The sequence below is a fragment of the Xenia sp. Carnegie-2017 genome, unplaced genomic scaffold (genome assembly GCF_021976095.1).
Source record: "Xenia sp. Carnegie-2017 unplaced genomic scaffold, XeniaSp_v1 HiC_scaffold_24, whole genome shotgun sequence".
In the NCBI taxonomy this organism is placed as follows: domain Eukaryota; kingdom Metazoa; phylum Cnidaria; class Anthozoa; order Malacalcyonacea; family Xeniidae; genus Xenia; species Xenia sp. Carnegie-2017.
The window spans coordinates 832,157-856,943 of record NW_025813487.1 but is presented as its reverse complement, the minus strand read 5'-3'; the positions used below and the strand labels follow the sequence as shown (position 1 = coordinate 856,943).

At 36.3% G+C, this 24,787-nt stretch overlaps 3 protein-coding genes, 1 long non-coding RNA gene and 1 pseudogene across 4 annotated transcripts in view; 4 read left to right on the top strand and 1 right to left on the bottom strand.

Annotated features, from left to right (window-relative positions):
* LOC124450956 (brefeldin A-inhibited guanine nucleotide-exchange protein 2-like) overlaps positions 1-617 on the top strand; it is an 82,531-nt gene extending 81,914 nt beyond the window's left edge. The window contains exon 9 of the mRNA XM_047001609.1: positions 497-617. The gene's annotated coding sequence lies outside the window, so the exon portion shown is untranslated. The remainder of the gene's footprint in view (positions 1-496) is intronic.
* Positions 1-21,502, top strand: part of LOC124451166 — a 194,047-nt pseudogene extending 172,545 nt beyond the window's left edge.
* The window catches only part of LOC124450952, a 101,393-nt gene that overhangs the window by 15,263 nt on the left and 61,343 nt on the right, over positions 1-24,787 (top strand). The gene's annotated exons all lie outside the window — the stretch shown is intronic.
* On the top strand, positions 11,890-13,732 carry LOC124450962 (brefeldin A-inhibited guanine nucleotide-exchange protein 2-like). Its single transcript, XM_047001620.1, has 4 exons — positions 11,890-11,949; positions 12,039-12,173; positions 13,042-13,177; positions 13,428-13,732. Exons 3-4 carry the CDS (start codon positions 13,054-13,056, stop codon positions 13,661-13,663), a joined length of 360 nt encoding a protein of 119 aa, XP_046857576.1. The 5' UTR covers positions 11,890-11,949; positions 12,039-12,173; positions 13,042-13,053; the 3' UTR covers positions 13,664-13,732.
* On the bottom strand, positions 18,966-19,172 carry LOC124450976. Its single transcript, XR_006950291.1, has 2 exons — positions 19,076-19,172; positions 18,966-19,010 (listed from the first exon to the last, which is right to left on the bottom strand). It is a non-coding gene; the product is annotated as an uncharacterized LOC124450976 (long non-coding RNA).

Sequence of the window (24,787 nt, the reverse complement as noted above, 5' to 3'; positions counted from 1 at the left end):
TGCATTTAATCATGGTCAACCAACTCTTTGACAAAGCGTATTGTAACTGAATTACTTGGTAGGTTGTTGTCACGAACCACATAATCTGGTAGATAAATAACTTGTTTTCGGTTCAAGTGATTGCGGATATATTTCAACAAGTGTAGAACATTTGGCATGAAGGTTAGTTGCATGTTTTCAACCACAGGATGAGAGCATGAATTAGATAATACCAATTGTTCGTATTTTTTTTAAAATTTACAGGATATACCGAAGTTTCTTAAAATTACCTGATTACCACCTCGTATATCCATTGTGATATTCATGACTTTAAGGTTGCTTTCATGCGCTTTTTCTATTATAACAATTATTATTTGCTTGATCTGAACAGCATTAAAAGAGTCTCCTGTAAAGTAGTAAGCTACCACCTGCTTCCATCTGGTTGTCAAGCCACATAACCTCAGGACAAATGCTTGATTTGCCATAACATCTACCATTGATTTGTATTTGCTCCCAGAAATGGTACATTGTCCTTTTACTGAGCCTGTTTTTGATCAAAGTCATATGAAGATTTGAAGGACGTTTGATCTAGTAGAAGATAACTGTCACGCTTTTCATCTGTCATGGATTTTGTCTTGGTATGAAATATTAGAAAAGTAACTGTATGTAAGAACATAATTAAAGGTGTAGTGATAACTGCTTAAAATAACTTTTTAGTTATGCAAGTATACCTTCTCGGCAAGTGCTAAACAAGCCTCAGAAATTATACCAGCTGAGAAACCAATGTGTCGCATTCTCCGATTTAATGTGTGAACGAGGGTAGTGGCTAGTTAAAGTCCAACAACATGTTATAGCCAGTTGTTCCACAGGAATATCTTAGTTGTGTGGCTTGCTCAATGGTGGAATTGCACCAAAAGACTGAAATTATACCTTTTATAGAACTTAGTAAATTAAAACTTTCTCTCCTCATTACATGAATACAATATTTTTAAATGTTAAAACAAGTCACGTTTACCCTGTGTACGTTTTTCATTTCTATTTTTTTCTAGTGAGAAAAGTTGATCATCCTTGAAGATAGCTGATAAATTGTTACGAAGATTCTTGTTCTTATTTTTCAGTTTGACAATTTCTTCCCGCCATCTTCTAATTTCAAGTTCTTCAAAAGATTTGACTTTAGAATAGTTTTCATCGTAGTTTTCAGATTGCATTAATTCACTGACCTCGCTCTCTTCAACAAAATTGCTTGCCCAAACCGTGTTAGCGTTTAACGGAGTTGATTTTTGCACAAGGTTTAAAGAGATTCTGAAGCATTAGAGAGGTTTTTAAGTCAACACATACCGAAGAAACATTTACGAAACACAGCAAGTACTTGCCCGTTGTTCTAAAAATTTGTTTTCTTGGACTTTTTCTACGAAGTACTGGTTTTCGATGCGAAAACAGAATGGGAATTGCATTTGGCTTCAATTTACGGAAAATAATTGGCTCAAACTGACTCACTTCAAAGTGCATTTTCATAAAATTATCACTTTTATTTACGAAGCCGTTTAGCAAAATCATAGAGTTTTGAAAGAAGGTTTATCAACGAATATACAGGGTGTCCACCAAAAAAGTTACACTACAGAAATCATTTAATTCTTCCTAAAGCGTACACAAGAAAAATTAAACGGGAATCTATAATTCCAATAGTGTCACTTTTATAACAATACTGTACTTAAATAAGGTTGGTACACGAGATATGATACAAGTAATCAATCCTTCTAAAAAACGTTTTATTCTAATTGATAATCTAATAACACAAGTAAAATCATTTCATGGCATGCAGACAAAGACGAGAGGTAGATGTTGGATTGAAGTGTTCCAGACTTATTGCGCAGAGCCCTTTCTTTCTCTTTTAAATGTTCTTTTTCCCACTCGAAACCGCGTACATTCTATATCCATCGTTTCTTCGAATGCTGCAATCAACCGCGCAACATGAAACCATTTTAAAAAGAACTTTGTAATTAATCTCCTATGTAAACAATAGTTAAACTTCCCGCTTTTTCAACAAAAATGGCGGCTAAAATACCCATGTGACCACATTTACCCAATCGTTACGCAGAATGCAAAGAGCAATAAGTGTCCCAACTCTTTCAATACAGAGCTATCTAGCATGCGCAGCGGCTACCCACAAAAACTGAACAGTTTAGAAAACGTCACTATAGTCATCAACGCGTAAAATTTCCAAAACCCTTTCGTGTAAATGGGTAGGTAAACTTCTATTGGTCAGTCTAACTATAAAATTTTCGAAAATGATAACCTTTTCTGGGTAAAAATTCTGTTCCCGAAAAGCACTTTTGAAAAAGCTTGCGCACGGAAATGACGCAACTAAAATACGATTAGAACACAAAGGATTAAAATATGGCACATGTTCTTCAAGATAAGAAAGTTTTAGGAAATTTTGCTGATGCGTTTCAAATTGCCGATTATTTTGAACTTTTTTTTTAAAATGCCGTTATAATCGTTATCAGTTATGCGTAGGTGTTTGTTTGAATATGACTAATTTATGAAAAATGTCAATTAAAAAGGATGAAGCACAAAAAATCCGCATTTTTGGATGCCGATCTTTCATGCACGTTTTTAATAATTCTTTAAATTCTTTGTTAGCTTGAAAAGCACGTGTTTTATTTCATTCCTATGTGTTCTATCTCCTTTTTAGCTTTGTAATTTTTGTGTGCAAGCTACTTTAAAAGCGAGTTCAAGATTGTTTGAATATGGATCATTGATTTATCGTACTTGTTGATCAGATCCTTTTGGAAATTTCCTTTATAGCTCTGTGTCACTAAATGTCTCAATTGATCATTGATTTATCGTACTTGTTGATCTGATCCTTTTGGATATTTCCTTTATAGCTCTGTGTCACTAAATGTCTCAATTGATCATTGATTTATCGTACTTGTTGATCAGATCCTTTTGGAAATTTCCTTTATAGCTCTGTGTCACTAAATGTCTCAATTGATCATTGATTTATCGTACTTGTTGATCAGATCCTTTGGAAATTTCCTTTATAGTTCTGTGTCACTAAATGTCTCAATTGATCATTGATTTATCGTACTTGTTGATCAGATCCATTTGGAAATTTCCTTTATAGCTCTGTGTCACTAAATGTCTCAATTGATCATTGATTTATCGTACTTGTTGATCAGATCCTTTTGGATATTTCCTTTATAGCTCTGTGTCACTAAATGTCTCAATTGATCATTGATTTATCGTACTTGTTGATCAGATCCTTTTGAAATTTCCTTTATAGCTCTGTGTCACTAAATGTCTCAATTGATCATTGATTTATCGTACTTGTTGATCAGATCCTTTGGAAATTTCCTTTATAGCTCTGTGTCACTAAATGTCTCAATTGATCATTGATTTATCGTACTTGTTGATCAGATCCTTTTGGAAATTTCCTTTATAGCTCTGTGTCACTAAATGTCTCAATTGATCATTGATTTATCGTACTTGTTGATCAGATCCTTTTGGATATTTCCTTTATAGCTCTGTGTCACTAAATGTCTCAATTGATCATTGATTTATCGTACTTGTTGATCAGATCCTTTTGGAAATTTCCTTTATAGCTCTGTGTCACTAAATGTCTCAATTGATCATTGATTTATCGTACTTGTTGATCAGATCCTTTTGGAAATTTCCTTTATAGCTCTGTGTCACTAAATGTCTCAATTGATCATTGATTTATCGTACTTGTTGATCAGATCCTTTTGGAAATTTCCTTTATAGCTCTGTGTCACTAAATGTCTCAATTGATCATTGATTTATCGTACTTGTTGATCAGATCCTTTTGGATATTTCCTTTATAGCTCTGTGTCACTAAATGTCACAATTGATAAAAATGTCTCAATGCTGAATGCTTTAGAGCTATTAGAAAATGGCAACATTTATTGCAATTACCATTTATTTTCAACTATTGATAAATACTATGCGGAATATTTCAATCACAGTGTAAAAAATCTTGTATCAACAGGAGTGCTTCGATTCAAGTTTCACTGGCAAAGATTTTGTTAAAAAAGACTCATTGTTGAACTGCCATGACAAGTAGAGAAGTTATTATTTTTTCGAATTTTAGGCTTGTCTTCTGTCATTTAAAGATCAATCCACTCTTATTATCCTGATCAAGAAAAGCTCAAAACGCAATGCAGTCATCGAGCTCCTTTATTCAAAATAAAAAATTCTAATCATGTACACATCTTAGCTTTGAAGGAACACCTAAAACACTGGTCAAATATTTCAACCTGACCATTTTGCAACTCTACTTTTTTTTAATTAGTGTAATCCTTTGTTGCATGAATTTTTTCGCCGATCAAGGCCCATTGTGTTCGTTGGTTGTTGTTTTGGAGCAATACCATGCAGCAAAGGGTCAATTAAGGAAAACTCAATAATAGTCACATCTGTAGTGGATTGCAGCTGTTACTAGCTAACTGCCGTATGTAATTTATCGCGCATGTTGTGCTTTGCGTTGCATGAACTTCGAGAAGATTTTCGGGCACGTACGTCGCACGTACGCCATAGTTTTGTACGTGTGTAACCCTTTGCTGCATGAATTTTTTCGCGAATCAAGGCCATCGCATTTGATGATTGTTGCCTTGAAGCAACATCAGCAGCAAAGGGTTCGGAGGAAAAATTCAAATTGTAGCAATTCCACCTCACATATTTCTCATGCGGAGACCAAAAACTTTCAGCAAATGAGAAAGGTACTATTTTCAAAGCTTTTCGAAAGAAGAAACAATGATTAGGACTTTTGTTGAAGTAGCAGCCATTGCTGTAAAGGTATCGCATGAAAAATAATGCTCAATCCAGTGCGGCTTCTATTAGTTGTACTATGCCAGAATATTTCTCTGAATCTGTGCATTTACAAGAAAGCTTAAAACAATTGATTGCAAACCAAGGCTTGCACCTAATAATTAATTTCATGCAGTCTTTTATAGAGAAATGGTTAAAAGTATATCTACCAATGAGATCTCTAATCTGGTTGGGAATGTTTTTAGGTTTCAAAAGAATTATGTTTTCCCTCCCTTCCGTTATAAGAACGAGAGAGTTTTAGATATGAGTGATTTGAATATATTTACTGGTTTTGTTATTTCCTATCAGAGGATGGTGCATATTGTTTATCTTGTTTAATTTTGGGACCTTTTCCCTTTAAAATGTTTTAAAAGTTCTAGATTGATAATTACTCTTTGCAGTTTGTGATGGTATGTAGATGTCCATGTCAGAGTCAGGCTCAGTGCCAAGTACGGGGGACGTAGATTTCAAAACATGATAACATTCATCTTAATCTTGTTAAAGAAAAGACTTAGATTTTATGTAATGAATGTTTGCGATGACGAAGAGTAAATCTGTTTGATAATCTAATATTTTAGCTGACCAATGAATGATTTGACTGGATTTTCTATTGAAATAATCCACTACTTAAGCTAAATCTGCTTCTTACAACCGGCCTCAGTCCCCATTGTTGACCATTTTGTTTTGTGTGTTTAAGGTTGCATGGAGTCCGTTTCGTGCCGCGTTCAGCGTCAATCTACAAGACAACGACGATCCTTCTGTTGCTTCATTTTGTCTTGATGGAATCCGCTGTGCAATACGAATATCTTGCATATTCAGCTGCCATATCCAACAAAATTCATGAACTTTGGAAAAGAAGATATGGCCCCCAGTCCCAGGCAGCCCTTCAGTGGGCAGGGGGTGCGAAGAATCTCCGGATCGAATGTTGGTGGAAGTGTCACCCTTCGGGTAGGCACAGTGAACGTTGGGACAATGAAGGGAAGGAGTGCAGAAATGGCGGACATGTTGAAGAGAAGGAAAGTTGATGTGTGTGGGTTTCAGGAGGTAAGGTTTAAAGGTGAAGATACGAGAGTCATAAAGGGTGAAGATAATGGAGTGAGATTTAAGTGGTTTCGGAAGGGAAACGGAAGTGGCACAAATGGTGTTGGCTTTGCGATAAGAGAGGATTGGGTGAAGTCGGTTGTAGCAGTGAAGAGAGTTTCGGACAGAGTCCTGAGAGTTGATGTAGTTATTGAGGCCGAAGTTGTGAGTTTCGTTGTGGTGTATGCTCCGCAGGTTGGACGAAGTGCGGAGGAGAAGGAAAGTTCTACGACAGCGTATGCAGTGAGAGCAGACATTAGAGGGCGATGTGTGATGCTTGGTGATTGGAACGGCCATGTGGGAAGCGTAAGAAAAGGATACTGTGCACATGGAGGTTTTGGAGTTGGTGATATGAATGCTGAAGGCGATGCGATATTGGAGTTAGCAGCGTGTTGTGGGATGGTGGTAGTGAATACGTGGTTTATAAAAGAAGAAAGCAAGCTTGTGACGTATGAATCTGGTGACAGTAGGACGGTGGTGGATTATATACTGGTGAATGAAGAAGAGAGGAAAAACGTGAAGGATGCAAAAGTGATTGCAGGAGAAGAATGTGTGACCCAGCACAAGCTGCTGGTCATGGACTGGAAAATCAGGAAGGTGAAGAGGAGAAAGGTTGAGGGTAAAGGCAGGCTTAAGCTATGGAAGTTACGATCGAATGAAGGGAAGCAGTGCTTCCGTGACGAGATTGCGACATTCAATATTAAGGGGGAGACGGTGGAGGAGCGATGGACGTGCTTGGAGAAAGGTGTTTTAAAGGCAGCGGAGAAGGTATGTTTTAGAAGTAAAGGCGGTGTAGTAGAAGAACAGGCATGGTGGTGGGATCAACGAGTCAGCGAAGTGATTGGCGCGAAGAAGTTGGCATTTAAAGGGTGGAGAAAGTCGCGGGCTGAAGCAGATAGGATCGATTACATCCGGTTCAAGAAAAAGGCGCGAAAGGAGGTGGCTAAAGCGATAGAAAGGCATCAGAAAGAGCTTCTCGTAAAAATGCAGGAGAATGGACAAAAAGCGTTGTTTAGAACTGCTAGAAGGAGCAAGAACGAGAGGAACCATATTTTGGGTGCTCCCGGCGTGCAGAACCACGATGGGGAGTTGAAGGTGGAAGACAGGTTAGAAGTGTGGAGGGCGTACTGTGACCGTTTGATGAATGTAGAGAATGAGTGGAATGGAGAAGTTGAAGCGGATCAAGTTTTGGGGCCGTGGGAAATAGTGACTGTTGATGAGGTGGCGGCGGCTCTGCGCAAGATGAAGAAAGGAAAGGCGACGGGACCGAGTGAAGTGGGTAGCGAAATGTTGGACAATGAACTATGTGTGAGAGAGTTGTGTAATGTAGCGAACGAGGTTTTGAGGGGCTCAAAGATGCCGAGTACATGGAGAAAGAGTCTAGTGGTCCCGCTGTACAAAGGAAAAGGAGCAGCGACGGTATGTGGGAATTACAGGACTATTAAGCATATGGAGCATGCGTTGAAGATAGTAACGAGAGTGTTTGAAAGAAGGTTGAGGGAAGTTGTTCGAATGGGGGAAGAGCAGTATGGATTCATGCCGGGGAGAGGAACGACGGATGCGTGTTTTGTGTTGAGGCAGCTGCAGGAGAAATTTTTGGAGAAGGACAGAGAATTGTATATGGTGTTTGTAGATTTGGAGAAGGCGTAGTAGAGTTCCGAGAAAGGTGATCGAGTACGCGCTGCGTAAGAAAGGTGTGACAGAGAATATGGTTCGGGCAGTTATGGAGACTTATGAAGGTTTAGAGGCGGTGGTTACGGAGGAAGGTGTTAGATCTGGTGTTTTTGAGGTAAAAGTTGGTCGATAATGTGTGGGAAATGCAGTAAGTGGGTTCATGGAAGATGTTCAGGTGTCCGTGGTGCATTGACAAGAGTAACTGATTTTGAGTGCGGGACGAGTCGAAGTGGTGGGCGAGTCACGATTGAACGGTTTGAACTGGGTGACGTGAGTTTGGAAGGTGTATCGGAGTTTAAACATCTGGGCGATGTGTTAAATGATGGTGGAGGGTGCGAGCAAGTGGTGAGGAACAGAGTTCAAGCAGCGTGGTGGAGATTTAGAGAGTTGTCGGGAATGTTGTGTGGAAAGTCGACTTCGTTGAAACAGAAGGGAGAATTGTATAAGGCATGTGTTAGAAGTGTTTTGGGATATGGAGCAGAGTGTTGGGCGCCGAAAGCAGAGGACCTGAGAAGATTGGCGTCGACGGAAAGGAGAATGCTTAGGATGATGTGTGGTGTAACGTTGATGGATAGGATTCGAAGTGAAGAGATTAGAGAAAGAGTAGGTGTTGAGTGTATCGAGAATTGGGTAAGGCGCCAGCGTTTGAGGTGGTTTGGGCATGTGGAAAGGAGGGAAGAAAGTGCTGAAATTCGTAGAACGTTGCATATGAATGTTGATGGAGTCCGCAAACGAGGTAGACCGAGAAAGAGATGGATGGATGCTGTGAACAGTGATATGAAGGCGATGGGTATAACGAGAGATATGGCGAGAGATAGAGACGTGTGGCGTGGAAAAATTCATGGACCGGTCAACCCCCCTAGCGGGGATTAATACTGGCCGGTATACAAATGTTGTTTGTTTGTTTGTTTGTCAGCATGCCTGTAGGTTGATAATCACACAACATTCTGTTCATTTTAATATATTTGGGTATGAAATAACGACATTAATGTGTCTGCATACCTTTTCATCCCCTGGTGACCCTTTCCTGGACATAAATATATATTCAAAAATATATTGAATGTTGAATTGTTGAAATTTATGAATATATTTACGTAGTTACATACACGTCGTGTTCTTTGCGTGTTATATGTTCAAGGTCTAGAAGATATTTATATGTATACAATAAAAACAGATGTTTGTTCACCTTTGAATTAATTGTCTGTTTGTGTATATATATGGATATATCAGGATGCATTTGAATGTGAAATAATCTTTACTTAAACGTTTTTCAATGATTACAGTTAGTTATAATGATGTTATGGAATATAAATGGAGATTCTTTACCATTAAGTTCATTTTTCGATACTCCTAATAATTCTTTTCCCATGGTAGTTGGAAAGAGATGCTTTCGTACAAGCGCTATCCAGGTTCACTTTACTTACTGCGACCAGTGGCACTCATATTCATGAAATGAAAACGAAGAACATCGAGACGATCAAGATACTTCTTACCATCGCTCAAACGGATGGCAATTACATCGGGAAATCTTGGCTCGAGGTAGAGAGAATCATCTTGCTATATATTATGGTTGGTGTCTACGACTGAAAATATGATCAATTGTTTTTTTCATCAAAGGAAAAAGTCTAGGTCTTGTCTGTAGTGGAAACTTCACGATATTGCTACAGTCTTTACTTTTCATTTTTCCAAGTGCTTTGTTGACCGTATTTCATACCCTTCATCAGAGAATCGTATCACAAATGTACATCTGTAATAAATATGCATAAGAAAATGAAGTTTTTTCTCAAGATATTTTTTATTTGAAGATATTTTCTACGTATGTATTTAACGTTTATGTTCGTCTTGTTGGACACTCGTTTTCGTTGCTCAAATGCTCGTTCCGCTCGGCGCATCTTTTTACGTTTCCCTAAAGTCATTGTTTTCATTCTAGATACTGAAATGTATTTCCCAACTTGAATTGGATCAACTTATTGGTACTGGTGTGAAAACGCGATACCTTCACACGGCGTCCAGCGGTTTTACTAATTCACCCACAGCATTCATCGCAAACAACAAGACATCTTATGATGTAACCTCAGGTTGCTTATAACATTGTTGTGACGCTCATAGAAAAATGTCAAATACTAACTTTTGGTGCTTTTCTTTGCTTGTATTTCTATGAAGGTCGGATGCCTGTTGCTGCTGACTCGAAAAAAGCGGCTGGCTCACAGGAAGCCATTGGGGAGACCGCTGCACAAAGTGTTGTCGTTGCAGTTGACAGGTAACGTTTACTTTAATGATAGCTGTGTGGATTGAGTTTTGTGACCTATCTCCTACCCCAGGAGCGAAGATAGAACGTTAATGCAGGGGGAGAGGTGAATATTCATGTATATGGTCATATATTCCGCTGTGACCAACTAATTTCTTTTCAAATTAAAATAGCTTTTAAACCAAATCAGTCAAGCAAAACTAAATATATAAATATTCACCTCTCCCATTCAGCGTTCTGGCTTCACCCCTGCCCCCCTCACGTTGTTATGATGTACTCAGGTATAGTAACAAGATAATCGTTGTCTCCAATGCTCTATCAACTAAACTATCAGATCAACTGTGAACTATGATGATATTTCAAAACACAGTTCTTGTTTCTTTCATATCTTAATTATAAAAACAAGATAATCAATGCCTTCATCTTCAATGTTCTACCAACTATGGTACTTCTCCATCTTAGATAATTTCTGTGCAAGTTTGGGTAGTTGTAACCCTAGTGAAGAAGTTGGAGTTCTTCTGTGTCGACTCTTTGCGACAACTATCCATGAAATTCTTGGAAAAAGGCGAATTGCCAAATTTCCGATTTCAAAAGGATTTTCTCCGACCCTTTGAGTACATAGTGAAGAAAAACAGGTAAGTTTATGCAGGAGTTAATTCTGTCAGAAAATGTAAAGTTTCTGGCAGCTTGAAAATCTTTCTCTCAAATAAACAAAATTTGTGGCAGACTTTGCAGCTTCTTTTCCAAGTTGAAATTTTACGAAGAATTTTACAAAGGACGTCTTTCAATCAATTGCTCTGTTTTGTCTGTTATAATTCGAAGGATTTGATAAAATTCCTTCTTCGATATCTTTATGAACTTGGCAACAAGGACTGCTTTTTTCTGTCTACGATTTGCTTGAATCAATAACTTGTTTTTCACATTTTAGTTCTTCCACAATTCGTGATATGGTCGTACGATGTGTCACACAAATGGTGCATTCGCAAGCCGCAAACATCAAATCTGGTTGGAAAAATGTTTTTTCCGTTTTTCATTTGGCTGCGTCCGATCATGATTAAGAAAGCGTGAAACTCGCTTTTCAAACAACAGGTTTGTAGTTTAAGGAAGGAGGTTTTTCTTCTAATCTTACCGCAAACCTGTCTATTGTGCTCTTGGGTAAGGTTCTTGTATCGGTGTATATTTTAAAATAAAAATGGTTGCATATGTTTGAAGAAATGATGGTGAATTCGTTTTCAATCTTGAACTATTTAGACATCTGTAATATATTTAATTAAATTCAAATTGAATTTGAATATCGTTTAAGTAAATGTGTTTCTCGGATGTGACAGAGAGCTTCGTTTATTTTGCAACAAGAATTTTATGTGTTCGTTCTTTTCCATGGTTATTCAGTCATATTCGTATAAGTTTTCAAGGTAAACTTTTATTTATCATAAAGTCGATGGATGTTCGCCACATGATGCATGAATGAAAATTAAACGAGAGTTAATGAAGAAATGAAATAAATGTATGAAATATTTTTTCGTTGATGCAAATTACGAGTCAAAAGGCAGAGTTATTTAAACTTTTCTAGCCCTGTTTCCTTATTGTTTCAACGTCACTTGTAAATCAAAGCTTTGACTGATTCATTTATCCCACAAGATTATCAGTGTATAAATTTCACATCCCCCATTTTCTCTTACAGCCACGATTTTTGAGAAATATTTCTGCGCGACCATCGAGTCTTTCCAAGATGCCGTCAAGTGTCTCTCGGAATTCGCATGCAACGCAAGTTTCCCGGACACGAGTATGGAAGCAATAAGACTGATACGAAGTTGCGCCAAATTTGTTTCCGAAAATCCTGTGGTACGACGATTGCAAATCTACTTTCTTTTCACCTTTGAAATGATTTAAAATTTCGCAAAATCACATCAAAGCTAACCACTTTGGATCAAATCAAACCCAAATCATCTATTTCAATCGCTTTTTCGTGTAGCATTTTCCAATGGCGTCTGTTTTCTTTTCTTTTACCAACAAATATTTAAAGACTACGGAGTAGAGGATGCTGGGATATCAGAGCAGGACAGAATGTAGGTGAAAGACTGGTTTCCAGCCCTTTTTGAGCTTTTGTGTATCATCAACCGATGTAAACTAGATGTCAGAACAAGGTATGGTGGAAATATTGAGTTGTATGTACTGTATAGATTAGTATGTATTGTATAATTTGAATGTGAGCTATTTTCCATCCATCAACTAGAGGCCTAACCGTGATGTTTGAAATCATAAAAACATACGGGAACACGTTTCTCCAACATTGGTGGCGTTATGCGTTTAAAGTCTTGTTTCGAATTTTCGGCAACATGAAACTACCAGACAGACAGATTGGCAGGAGGTTAGAAAACTGTCATTAATGTGCTCTTATTATAGGACAAGCGTCACTTCCGGCTAGATGTCGCGTTTGATTGGCTAAGAAACATTTTTGTCGGCCCATTATTCTCCCGTAATCGACCACTGTGCAAAACACGTAGTTTATAATATGTCGTTATTGTGGTCCTATTGTCTATGATTGCCATAAACACACATTATATCGCAAAAAGTCAACTTACATACACGACTATCCAGTTCCACATGGAATAATATTCAGTTTATTTGCTCACGTCTATCCACCTTCATTCCTCATTCACTCATCCATTTCAATTGTGTATCCACTCCATTGAACTAAAATACATGGAACGTTACCTGTAATAGAAAACCGTAGTAATTTTTTTAAGCCAAATTTTACACCCAGACACGCATGTGTAGTTTAATCAATTTTCACTCCGCGAGAGAATCTCGAAACACTAAAAACGCGTGTCTGGGTGTAAGATTTGGCTTCAATTATTTGCTTCTTGTAGCTTTCCATGTATTTTAGTTCAATGTTCCCCTCAGATCTTTCTCTATTTCTTATTCACTTCTATCCACTTTCATTCTAGAGTCTCTACTTCATTCTCTATCCATTCTTATCCTCTTGCATTCCCTATTCACACACCGATTGCATTTGGTGTAAACGATTTGTACCAGTATGGAAGGTTTAAAACACTCGTTTTTGAAAGTTACCCACCTGTAAAGAATGCTTTTGCCTTTAAATCAAGAGGGAGTAATGTTAAACTGTGAGAAGGTCGTTTCCTTTACATAGAATAAAGTCCGTATACAAGATGTTGTATTTCCTCGTTATAAAGTTAGACATCAGCTGTTTTGAAATTTGTGATGTTTTTTTATAGAAATCAGAATAGATGACAACAACTTGTAATCACGCTCTATATGCTATCATCGATGTTTTTACTCAGTATTTTGATATTCTTGCTGAAATTCTTCTTGATGATATGTATGGCCATCTAGAATGGTGTGTCAAACAAGGTAAGCTTGAGATTACGCAACGTGTTTGTGCTTGGCGTTTGCCTTGGTGATTGGTTCGTTGTGTCAGAGTTTCTGATTGGTTTGAAGTATGAGAGTTTGTGATTGGTTTGAACTATGAGAGTTTGTGATTGGTTTGGTTTACTATATTACATTACTATAAAAGAAGTATCAGAGTTTCTTACAGGTTCGACTGTAAATGCTTTGTAACACCATGTCCTGCTTTGCTCGTTCATTCAATACATGTCTTTAGATAACGAGCAGTTAGCGAGGTCTGGTACCAATTGTTTGGAAAATCTCGTCATATCCAATGGCAACACGTTCTCCGAAGACGTCTGGGAAAAGACATGTCAATGTGTAAAGACGATATTTGAATCAAACGTATCTCACGAACTATTGAAATGGAGACCTGCTGACCAACAAGTAATGAGTCTACCCACACCCGATGTCAAACCTGCGTCATCACCACTCAAGGTAAGTTACACTTAGGGCCTGATTATATGGAGGGGAGTTGGCCCGGATAGCGAGCTAACCCGATGATTTCAAGGGATTGAAAAGAGCCAAAACGTCAAGGTCTAAAATTACAACTGCTTGCGAAGCGCCACACGTCATTCCGGTTGTAGTTCTCAAATTATGGCAAATTGGTTGTTTTAATTTTAAATGTTTTGCGTAGTTATTAAATCAGAATATTGTGAAACTGCTTGAAAAGATTTATCTGATGATAAGTATTGAATCGTTTCCATTTGCCAAAATGATTTAACGCTTGGCTGAATCCCGGCTACTGGGATCATGTAATCCACCCCTTAGTATTTTTTATGAAGTTTTAAAGCCCGACACTCTAAAATTATAGACAAACTTTTATAACTATTCTGTTTGTTTTATGTATTTATTACCTTTAAGATTGACTGACGTATATTGTAAATAATGTCACATGTCGACCTGGAGGATGATATCGTGCCCAAATATCCCGAAGGTAAATAAAAGTTTGTCAATTCTTTTAAGGAAAATTTAAAGGAAAATTTTTGCTTCAATTATCTCAATGATTATAAGATTGGAAAATATTTCATGGTAAGCTAAAGCTTGCATATTAAAAAAGCTCATTTGAACCAAAAGCTCATATGAAGCAAAAGTTGGCATATTGCAATATAACTCGTGTGAATCTTTAACTCGTATGGACCAACAACTTGCATTCTTTGAGTAACAAGTGAAAATTTTCCGTATTATTTTTCAGATAGGACGAACAAGATGGCCAGCAATCGTCAAAAGGTTTGAATGAAACGGAGGAGGAAATGCCTCAAGAAACAGTTGAAGAAACCAAAGAACAAGACAGCATTAGTTTACATAGTACGCCTAGTTTACGATTTGAACCTGTCGAAGAACACGAACCAGGTAACTATTTGTTAGAAATCAATTGAGATTAATAATTTGGTGTCACAGCCTGCTGCCATTTACGTGTTTAATTTACTTTGGTTTATTGGAAAGGCGTAGCAAAACGTATAATTGATATATGCGTTTGAAAAACTCAATCTGAAGTGAACAGCGACGTCATGTAACATTTCCTGAAACTGCTTATGTTCTAAAAATTTACATTTTTTGCAATGTTTGAAACAATAATGTTGTTAATTGTTACTAATAGAACTAATAATGTTACTAATTAGTAATTATTACTACTTCTCCTGTTAACATTTATTTTTCATAAAAAATAGCACTAACTTAAGAAACTCATTTTTGTTTTATTTTTTTGCATTCGTTGCTTATTTTATTTTATTTCAGAAGACCTCTAATAAGATAAATTAGCCTTTTTGGGGGATATTCAAAAGTTCGATTTTGACCGACAAATGAAAAAATCGTCTGAGCGTGAATACGGAAATGTTCAACCAACACCCGAGTGACATTTTTAATTTTTTCATGTATGTACTTTAACGTCGTAAAATCATCTCATTATTTTAGTTGTGCAGACGGTGAGGATGTTGTTCAATTCATTGATCATTAAGTGTGTCGTTCAATTGGAACTTATCCAATGATCGACAATGTCGTCTTTTTCCCAAGCACCAGCAAGCGAGAAGATGAAGATAGTATGGCTGAATTACAGGTCAGTTGTAATTACAGTCGTTGTAGGTAATACTGAGATAAATTGCTTTGTTGTAATGTTGTTATACCAGAGTTCCCCTTGGTGGCATAACAAAGCTCTTAGCTAAAGCACAGAATATGTAATATACAGAAAAGTCACTTGTGTCTGAACCTTTGATGTTTTTGTCCTCAAGGCTATTGTGACGAGCATATCGACTGCCATTATTCCAGCAAGATATTTAGGGCTTTTCACTTGTTTCCAAACACTAAAATGAAACGACGTCATTTCTCATATTGAAATATTTTTAGTTTCATTACGAAGAAATGACGTCATGTAATTGTAGTGGTTGGAAACAAATGAAAAACCCTAAATATATCTTGCTGGAATAATGGCGGTCATGAAGACGCAGTGCACACTTGAGTGGCCCTTCTGTATAATTATTATTCTGTGGTTGTAGGGTGGGGTGGCCCAAAGTTATATATGCATCTCTTAACCTGTAGAGAACAATTGATTTCACTGGAAGTTAATATAGCAAAACATGAATATGTGAACCTCCCTATTTATCGACTTCACAACTGGTTCCTTCTTCTTTAGACACGTAAAAATTTCAATAACTATCCTCAAGAGACTTTATAGAATAAACGATTTCCTTGGGTTGAATTGCTTAAAGTTCCTTATGTTTTGTATGCAGGCTTGTAAGATCCTCTTTCACCTCATTGGTCAAACTGATGCTCTAAATCACCTATAATGGTGCAGTAAATCCTCTTTCACCTGATTGGTCAAACTGATTCTTTAAATCACTTATAATGGTGTAGTAAATCCTCTTTCACCTGATTGGTCAAACTGATTCTCTAAATCACCTATAATGGTGTAGTAAATCCTCTTTCCCCTGATTGGTCAAACTGATTCTCTAAATCACCTACAATGGTGTAGTAAATCCTCTTTCACCTGATTGGTCAAACTGATTCTCTAAATCACCTACAATGATTCTCTAAATCACCTACGCCGGCATTCGTGTAAAAATAGCCAAATTGCAAATTTCACGAATTTTACTTTTCTTCACGAAATACAAAAAGAAATTGTAAAACTGAACTATGTGATCACCGGAGTGTTATCGTGATAATTACACTATTATATACACAATGGAAGTCGGACTATTTAGTTAAAAAATATCCATTTGAATACCATATGTAGCTACAACCGTGTTTTTCCAGAGATTGTCAACCATAATCCAATCAAATGCGCTCTTTTAGGGTTTTGTATCTTGGTTTTTGACGTTTATTCACCCAGAGCTCAACTTTCATACAATTTCATGTCTTGACATTGTTATAAGTAACAACGATACACTGTAGTCAGAGTTGTTTACTTTCAATAATCGTACATGTCTCATTATGATTGGTGACTTAGTTTTTCATTATTTCAAGGGTCTCAACACTCCTCGACGAACCGCTAAACGAAAACACGTCGGAATGTTTCCACATCTTACCTCTAATCAGCTGTTTTTGTTTTGCGAAGTGCTGGAGAACTCGTTTAAGTTTGCTAAACGCTTCAATTGTAACAACGAACTGAGGACGGCGCTTTGGAAAGCTGGTAAACGCTTCATTAATATGTTGTAGCATTTGACACGAGCGACACATTTTTGTACAGTTTGTATTTGAATTGAAAATTAATACACGAGTAAAAACATCACATTCAAAACGTTCAGGCAAAAAAGCAAATTTGTGGCTGCCCTTCCTATTAAGGCATTCACTCCAAAAGCGGTGCATGTCCTTATACCTAGACACCCACATGCAGCGTGACCAAGTTTCTTTACCAGATTTTGTCGTATGAACTTAAACTGTCCTCCCCCCCTTTTCTGAATGTTGCATCTACATAAAACAGGTGGGAAAATCTAATGTCATTAGACCAAGTCTTGTGAAAGTAAAAAACATTTGCTTTTATGGTTATACTGCACGCATGGTTTTTTCTGATAAATAAAGATTGAGGACACACAAGTAAACTTTTCCCTTGCTTCATTCATTGTACACTTCTCTGTATAATTTCTTTGATCATTTGAAGGTTTTAAAGGACAGTCGAAGACCAATTTATTGAAACAAGAGACGTCCAGTTTAGCCTGCCGTTCAGAATTCTCTTTCGCATGTACGATGACGTTGCGAGAAAGGAATCATGGGAAGGCGTCGTGGAAATGGTGTTGAGGTACGCCTGGGGATTAGCAAGATCATCAAACGATTTTCATCCCCACTTTCAGAAAGAATTTAAACTTTTCCTCGAGGGCTTGATTTGATTTCTTTCTTTTTTCTTTCTTTTTAGGATCTGCGATGAAGCTTTAAGGCAGTTCATTGAATTACAGTCAGTTGGTCACAGGGATGCTTGGACGAGTTTACTATTGCTTATGTTTACCAGAATTCTTCGTTTGAACGATGAAAGAGTGAGTTGTGATTTTTTATATGGTTAAATGATGGAAATGATGTGCCGTGTCGCACTCCCCCTGTCTTGTAAAGTACGAGCATGTGCTTTTCGAAACTCAAAGACTGATTCCCATCGACCGCCGTACCATAGCGTGTAAACATGCCTTCTTCATAAAAGTTATGGTTGTAGACAGTTTGAGATAGAGCTTTTTGTTGAAATTGAACTCTTGTTTATTGATAGTTTGTATGGAGGGTGATCTCCCCCAAAATTAATAGCTATATTTTCAATTACTAATGCGCATTTTGCCCTTTGCGATGTGCATTTTGTCTTGATCATATTCCATTCTGGAATTTCATGATCGGATTTTGTCCTGTACAATTTCTGGTAAAACTCATTTTGTTGTTGAACATTTCATTATGATGACGTAACATTATTCGTGACTCAGTAAACATCAAATCTTACTCAATCACATTATAATTTATTTATAATTATTTACCGCTAAAAATTGTTAATATCAATAAATTATACTGTTGCAATATTTTATGCAATTACTATAACGATCTTTGTCCTTCGAAGCAACTTTAGTATTCTGTACAAAAGAAACGATTTTTTTTGTACGGGGGATGATAATGGACCGGAAAATCAAGAGGCAGCAGCTTCACTTCGCCGAACAGCAAATTTACTGAATCCAGACTCTTCTGGATCAGCAAGTCTTAGATCTTCATCGACTGCTCAAGATGGTAATCTTGCCGATCATGGAGCTGCTCAAAGTGTCCAATCGTCAACACTAGACAGCACATTGCAAGAACAACATCAGGCTTCGTCATCTCAAGCTTCCACATCAAGATCATCTTGTTCGATAAGAGAGCAGGAGTTTAGGCGGTTGTTTGCACCGTATAATCGAGCTAACAATAGAAAGATGTTTTCTCATCCACCAGCAAAACGTGGTCGATCTAATTCGTGGGGACAACAAGGTCGGTGTTACAAACCACAAGAGACTTGGACTCACGATTTTTTTGCCTGCAAACCATGAGCAAGATAGTGCCTACTAGAATGGAAAAAATTAAATTACAAAAAGCTGGTCTTGGACGTAGACGTATTTTTTTCCATAAATATTCAAGTACAGCCGAAGTGAAGGCAAAATTATAAGAGATCTATCCCCGGCTGGTATCAGGCGGTGGTTTTGAGATATTAAGGAGTGGTTTATCACCCAAAGATTTGTATCTTATTACCTATAAGCTTCAACAATTCCAGGCTTATGTGACCAGCAAGATACTCGTACATAAACTACTATTAAAACGACGACCGGTATACAGATAAGTCTTTATTTCAATGCAATGCGTCAAACGTACGGTTCTAAACGACAGAGTATAGATATTAACATAACCGACAAGGAGGCCTAGAGCCGTAATCATCGTTACCTCGTAATTTGGCCACTAAATATAAACATCCATGTACAAAAAATACACCACTATACATGAATTGTGCTCAATCTCAAAAGACCCCGAAACCATGCTTTTATACGGGTCCCTTTTGTTTTTCATAATAATTAGCATAATAATTAGCATAACCTAAGCTCTATGCATCTCGATCCTACATTACCCCTCCACCAAATATTGGATATTCTGTCCACTTTCTTCGTGATAGTTCTGGCCTAGGGCAAGCAATTGCATATATTAGACCAGTTCAAGCTGATCTAGATTCATCATCCTTGGAAACGGATGATCATGCTCCTGCAGGAGATGCTCCAGAAAACAAGGTACTGTATTCATAGCTTTGAGTAATTTAAAGGATAAATTATTATACAGGAAATGTTATATGTATACATACATTGTTTTTGCTAGGATATATCTATTGGACCAACAGTGAAATGCTTAAATTGCTCAGCGCAGATTCCAATGAATTCAATCAGTAATCATATGAAAACTTGAGGGCAGTTCAATGAGGAAGATGGATTAATATCCTCATGAACATCGATATTTAAAAGTTCTTTTGCGTTTGGTATTAACTGCAGAACAGCCTCTTCAAGCTGGAATACTTCAGCAAATCGCAACGTAGTATGGTAAAGAGAATCAATACGAAAAACGCAAAAATCTCGATCTGGACTTCCTTCGAGGTCAGAAATACAACCCAAAATAGAGTTTCGAAGGAGTCTTACAAAGTATAACCTGTCTGCCATGTTTTAGGATTGCAGACCATTGAGTTCTATAAGACCTGGAGGGAAAATGTCAAAGTGCTGAAGAACATTCATCTGATGAAAAATATTAAATATTTTTCATTTGCCAAAATCATTTAACGCTTGGCTGAATCCCGGCAACCCGGGATCATGTAAACAGGTCCTAAATTTTCTCGTATTGTAACTAAACACCTGTATGTATATACAAACTATGTATATATATGTACAATTAACTGGCAACTTGTAAATATGTGATTTTTTCTGATGAAGGTTTTTAAATATAACCGAAATATTGCAGCTTAATTATCTTGTTTTATAACTTTGTGGTTACATTATGAGTTACACTAGGTTACACTATTTGAGGTTACAAGATACGCTTTTACGGATTATGCTTATTTTTAACTTTTTGGTTCCAGTTTATACGTCTCTTTTGACCATTTTATCATATATATAGTTGTCCAAACTCTTAGGCTTCATATTCAAGTCATTTATCTCTTAAGAGTTGGAGCTGCTATTACCAACATATTTAGTGTTTGTATTCGATAAAAATGGACCAGGTTTTAGCCACACTAACTTTTTCGTCCTCTATTAGCTTATGAACTGACCTTTTGTGTTCACTATTCAATAAAAGCGTGCCATAGTGACGTTTCTAAGGAGGAAACAAATGTTTCCGCTCGGTGTACTTTGCAAGATTTGCAGATGTTCAATTAAGAAATAAAAGATGTTTATTGTGGAAATGTTAAAACCGGGGAGACCTTTGGGAGTACTCGAAAGCAGATCAGGGCAAAAATATCTTTATATTTCTTTTATAAAATAACAATAATGTAATAAAGATAAATTCAAAGCAAAGGTTTTGATAATTTCTCTAACATGTATTCATGATTGATTAGCAAATACTCTTTGATTGTTTAATTGAGGCTCAGCTATCAACCAATCAACGCAGGCGTTTTATTGTTTTTATTTTATATAATGCAAATTTGTCAGTTGTCATTCGGGGAAGAAGAGAATACGGGATTATTTCTTTCACTATTATATTAAAGTGAAATGAATAAGATGTGTTTCGAGGAGAACACACTGAAAACTAAGATGGAAACCATTTTGACGTAATTTATTATAATAGAACATAAGATTGCTAATTGAATTTTCAGGCTTGCATTAGCTAGTTCTTGTGGAAACGACCGCATGCAGTGCTCCTGTCATTACGAATAATTTATGTATGTAAAAGTTTATCGTGACTTCACATTCTTCACTTGAAGACTATCTAAGTTTTATAAGATATGCTGATTCTATATGTCAAGGAAATGCTAAATACAAATGAGAGGACATAATTTCGGAGAGCTTAGATCTAATGGGTGAACTACAAATGTAAAAACAGATGCCCATTTACTGAAATCCACTGTTTTTAATTAAAAATTTTTTTGCATGGTAGCAACAGTTGCTAGTAGCATAACAAATTATTTGCCAACGATTAAGACTCGTTCAATTTCATCAACATTCTTTTTATCTTAGCAACCTGCAGTGTTTGACTCCGACTCTACGTCTGCTATGATAAGGAGCTTCACAATTCTAAAAGCAATCACATTGAAACAGATAACATCACTTTTCTCAAGACTTCTTACGGAATATTGACAAATTTCTGATTTGAACAAGTTCTTCACTTCTCTCGACACAGGTACGTCTGATTTACACAAATTTTGCCATATATAAGTACAGACGTTTGTTCAAAGAACAAATTTTTTTAATTGTTTGGTTTCTGATGTCTGATAAAATGACTAACAAAGCGTTCAAAAATATAATGGTGATATTGCCAAAGTGATTCTTGTTGCTCTTATGATAGCTACTAAGTTCGTCTATTCTCACAGGATAAGATTTGTACCGTTTTAAATGTCACTATTTTCAGACATGGCATTTCTAGAGAAAAACTGCTGTGGTGTGAGTCATAACAGGTCCCTGTTAGTGTTATGTATTTTCTATCAACCGAAACTTGTACTTAACCCTCTAAGGGCCATATGTAGTGAAATTCATCATAATATAACTACTCCATGCGGTCTGCGTTAAAGAACTCGAGATTAACAAACTTTTCGGCGGACACACATAATGTGTGTAGCATCGTTTTGTGACTCTCTTGGGGTCAGATGTTTATTCAATTAAGTTTCGTTTAGTAATTATTGCTTGCGCAAGTAATGGCCACTTGCAGCTTGAATTGTTCGCCATGGTGGTTCCTAAATGAAAAATGCAGACATGCGAACAGATAGTGAAAAGGGAAGCTGTAAAGCAGCACATTTGTTTTTATGTAAAGGAAGTTTCGTGTTTGACTCATTTTACCTTTTACTTTGTTCCCCATTCGCTGATATATGTGCTTTAATTCCCATAGTTATTACTGTATTGTCATTATTCAATCAATCTTAGCACAAATCTTCGAATAAAACACTTCAAGTTATTGTAACACAAAACAATAAAATGGCTGTCAAAAGTTTTAGCTAAGTCAAGGACCGATTACATGAAGCAATTTCAACCTGGGCTAAGCTTAATCCAGGGCCGTATCCTATCAAAATAACGTACGCGATTACACGAGAATAATTCTATGTAATGTGCCAGATGCATCGCTAGATCCGTTACTGGTATCTATCACGTTGTAGTTAGGACGGATTATGGCAAGTTCTTCTTTTAAGTCGATGACCCTTTTTTCCCTAGGTTCCTCCTTGGTCATTTTCTCGCAAAATTGACTGCACAGCATGTTTCGGAACTTATGTGGGTACATTTGCGTTTAACTGAAATTTATGCTAAACAGAAAAATATCCTTTTAAGCAAACATGTGCGTCAAAGAACTCCCTAATTTATCTATCAAGGTCATCATAGTTGTAGTCAATATTTCGTTGATGGATTAATATCATGATGAACATCGACATTTGAAAGTTCTTTTGTGTTTGAGATTAACTGCAGAACAGCTTCTTCAAGCTTGAATACTTCAGCAAATCGCAACGTAGTATGGTAAAGAGAATCAATACGAAAAATGCAAAAATCCCGATCTGGACTTCCTTCGAGGTCAGCAGTACAACCCAAAATAGAGTTGCGAAAGAGTCTTACAAAGTATAACCTGTCTGCCATGTTTATGGTTGTAGACTTGTAGGTAAAACAATTGGTTTATTTTGTTTACATTATTACCACATCAAGAAAATAAATTATAAATAAATTATAATACGATTGAGTAAAATTTGATGTTTTGCGAGTCACGAATAATGTTACGTCATCATAATGGAAAGTTCAACAAGAAAATGAGTTTTAACAGAAATTGTACAGGACAAAATCCGATTATGAAATTCCAGAATGGAATATGATCAAGACAAAATGCACATTGCATAGGACAAAATGCGCATTAGTAATTGAAAATATAGCTATTAATTTTGGCGGAAATCACCCTCCATAAGTTTGTGATAGAGCTTTTTGTTATCTTATGCTTCAAAAAATTCATTCGAATACCGAAATAAATATAAAAACAATTCCTGTCCAAGTTTCCACATCATTACCTAGAAGTCAATCATCTTTAGAAAATGAGTTGATGTAACTCAAGTTCTCACGTTTAATTCACCACGACACGATGTCCTTTGGCGTAATTTTATTTATAATTATAGGTTCTCGCATAATTTTGATTATAAATATCCGACAGCCGATTAATTTAAATATAAAACCGTCAGTGTGTCCGTGAAATGAAATGGGTTTACTTTATTGCATCCTTTACTGTTGTATCTACAGTGTTTTTTATTGAACTTATAAATAATTACAATTTCTTGCAGTTGATGTTTGAAATGTGTTCATGATTTATAAAGTTTTATTTAATAACAAAGATTTTTTTATAATATGAAATGATTTATGCAAGAATATACATGTATGGAATTTTTGATTAATGAAGGGAAAAATCCGTTCACAGTTTCGAAAATCGTGTCTTAATCATTGGCATTCAAATCCTGTCTTAAATAGGCGATTCTCTATTCCTGAGTTAAAACTTGTGAAACTTTATAAGATTTAGCAGTAGTCCTTTGAAATTTGACAAATCTCAATGTTATTATGTTCTCTGCATGAGGTTCTTATTTATGTATTTTTATTTCAATGACAATTGTTTTTAGTCAGTGATGTATACTTAGTAATATAACTAGAATGTTCCACACATAGATATCATTAATGTGTTTTAATACTGTTTGTTGAAGGAGATCCTGACTCACTCTTCATCTTCGTTCGTTATTCAAATGTGTTTATGTAACAAAACTCACAAGGATAAAAGATTGAAGTTACAATAAGGTATTAACTTTCATCACCATTTTTAATCTGATATGTATGTGGTCGCGTTGTTTATATTAAATCTCTCATCCGTTTGTTGAGTATATGACATGTAAAGAACTAAAGCAAGCATAATTCCGTTCACACGGTAATCTTACTTCTAAAACTGAAGTAATTTTAGAAAAATTAAGCGATATTTTAGAACAACATTACCGACATAACAAATTAGCTAAAGCGGCATCTCGTTAAAAGTATGACTAAACATGCATGAGAAATCATATCTAAATTGATATACCAACTTTCTAACTATTGACAATAGCTGCATGGCAAAGGAAAGCAAAACAATTTCAAAGGCATGGGAGAGGTGAAATAAGATACTTGTCTACAAAAAATGGGAATCTGTGAAAATTTATGTAGAAAGGATAGCATGTCCAATCATGCATCACCTCCCTTTTTTTACCAGTGCCACATTTTATTAATCGCTGTGTGTCTAGCAAAATGTTGTTAACTGTATTGAGCAAATTATTCATTTGAAAAGTAAGAACATTTGTAAAATAAGCAAATGTTGAACACAGGAAAATTGTATTTACACAGAGAAGGACGCAACCGAATCTATTTTTGTAAATTTTACATATTTGTTTAACAGTTTTAAGGTTTACTTTCATTGCAACCTTTACTGTTG

What these genes read in the sequence shown, in the direction of transcription:
- LOC124450962 (XM_047001620.1), top strand. Translation starts at nt 13,054, where the DNA reads ATGACAACAACTTGTAATCACGCTCTATATGCTATCATCGATGTTTTT. An exon ending in AGAATGGTGTGTCAAACAAG is followed by an intron (nt 13,178 to 13,427) that starts GTAAGCTTGAGA and finishes ACATGTCTTTAG; the next exon opens with ATAACGAGCAGTTAGCGAGG.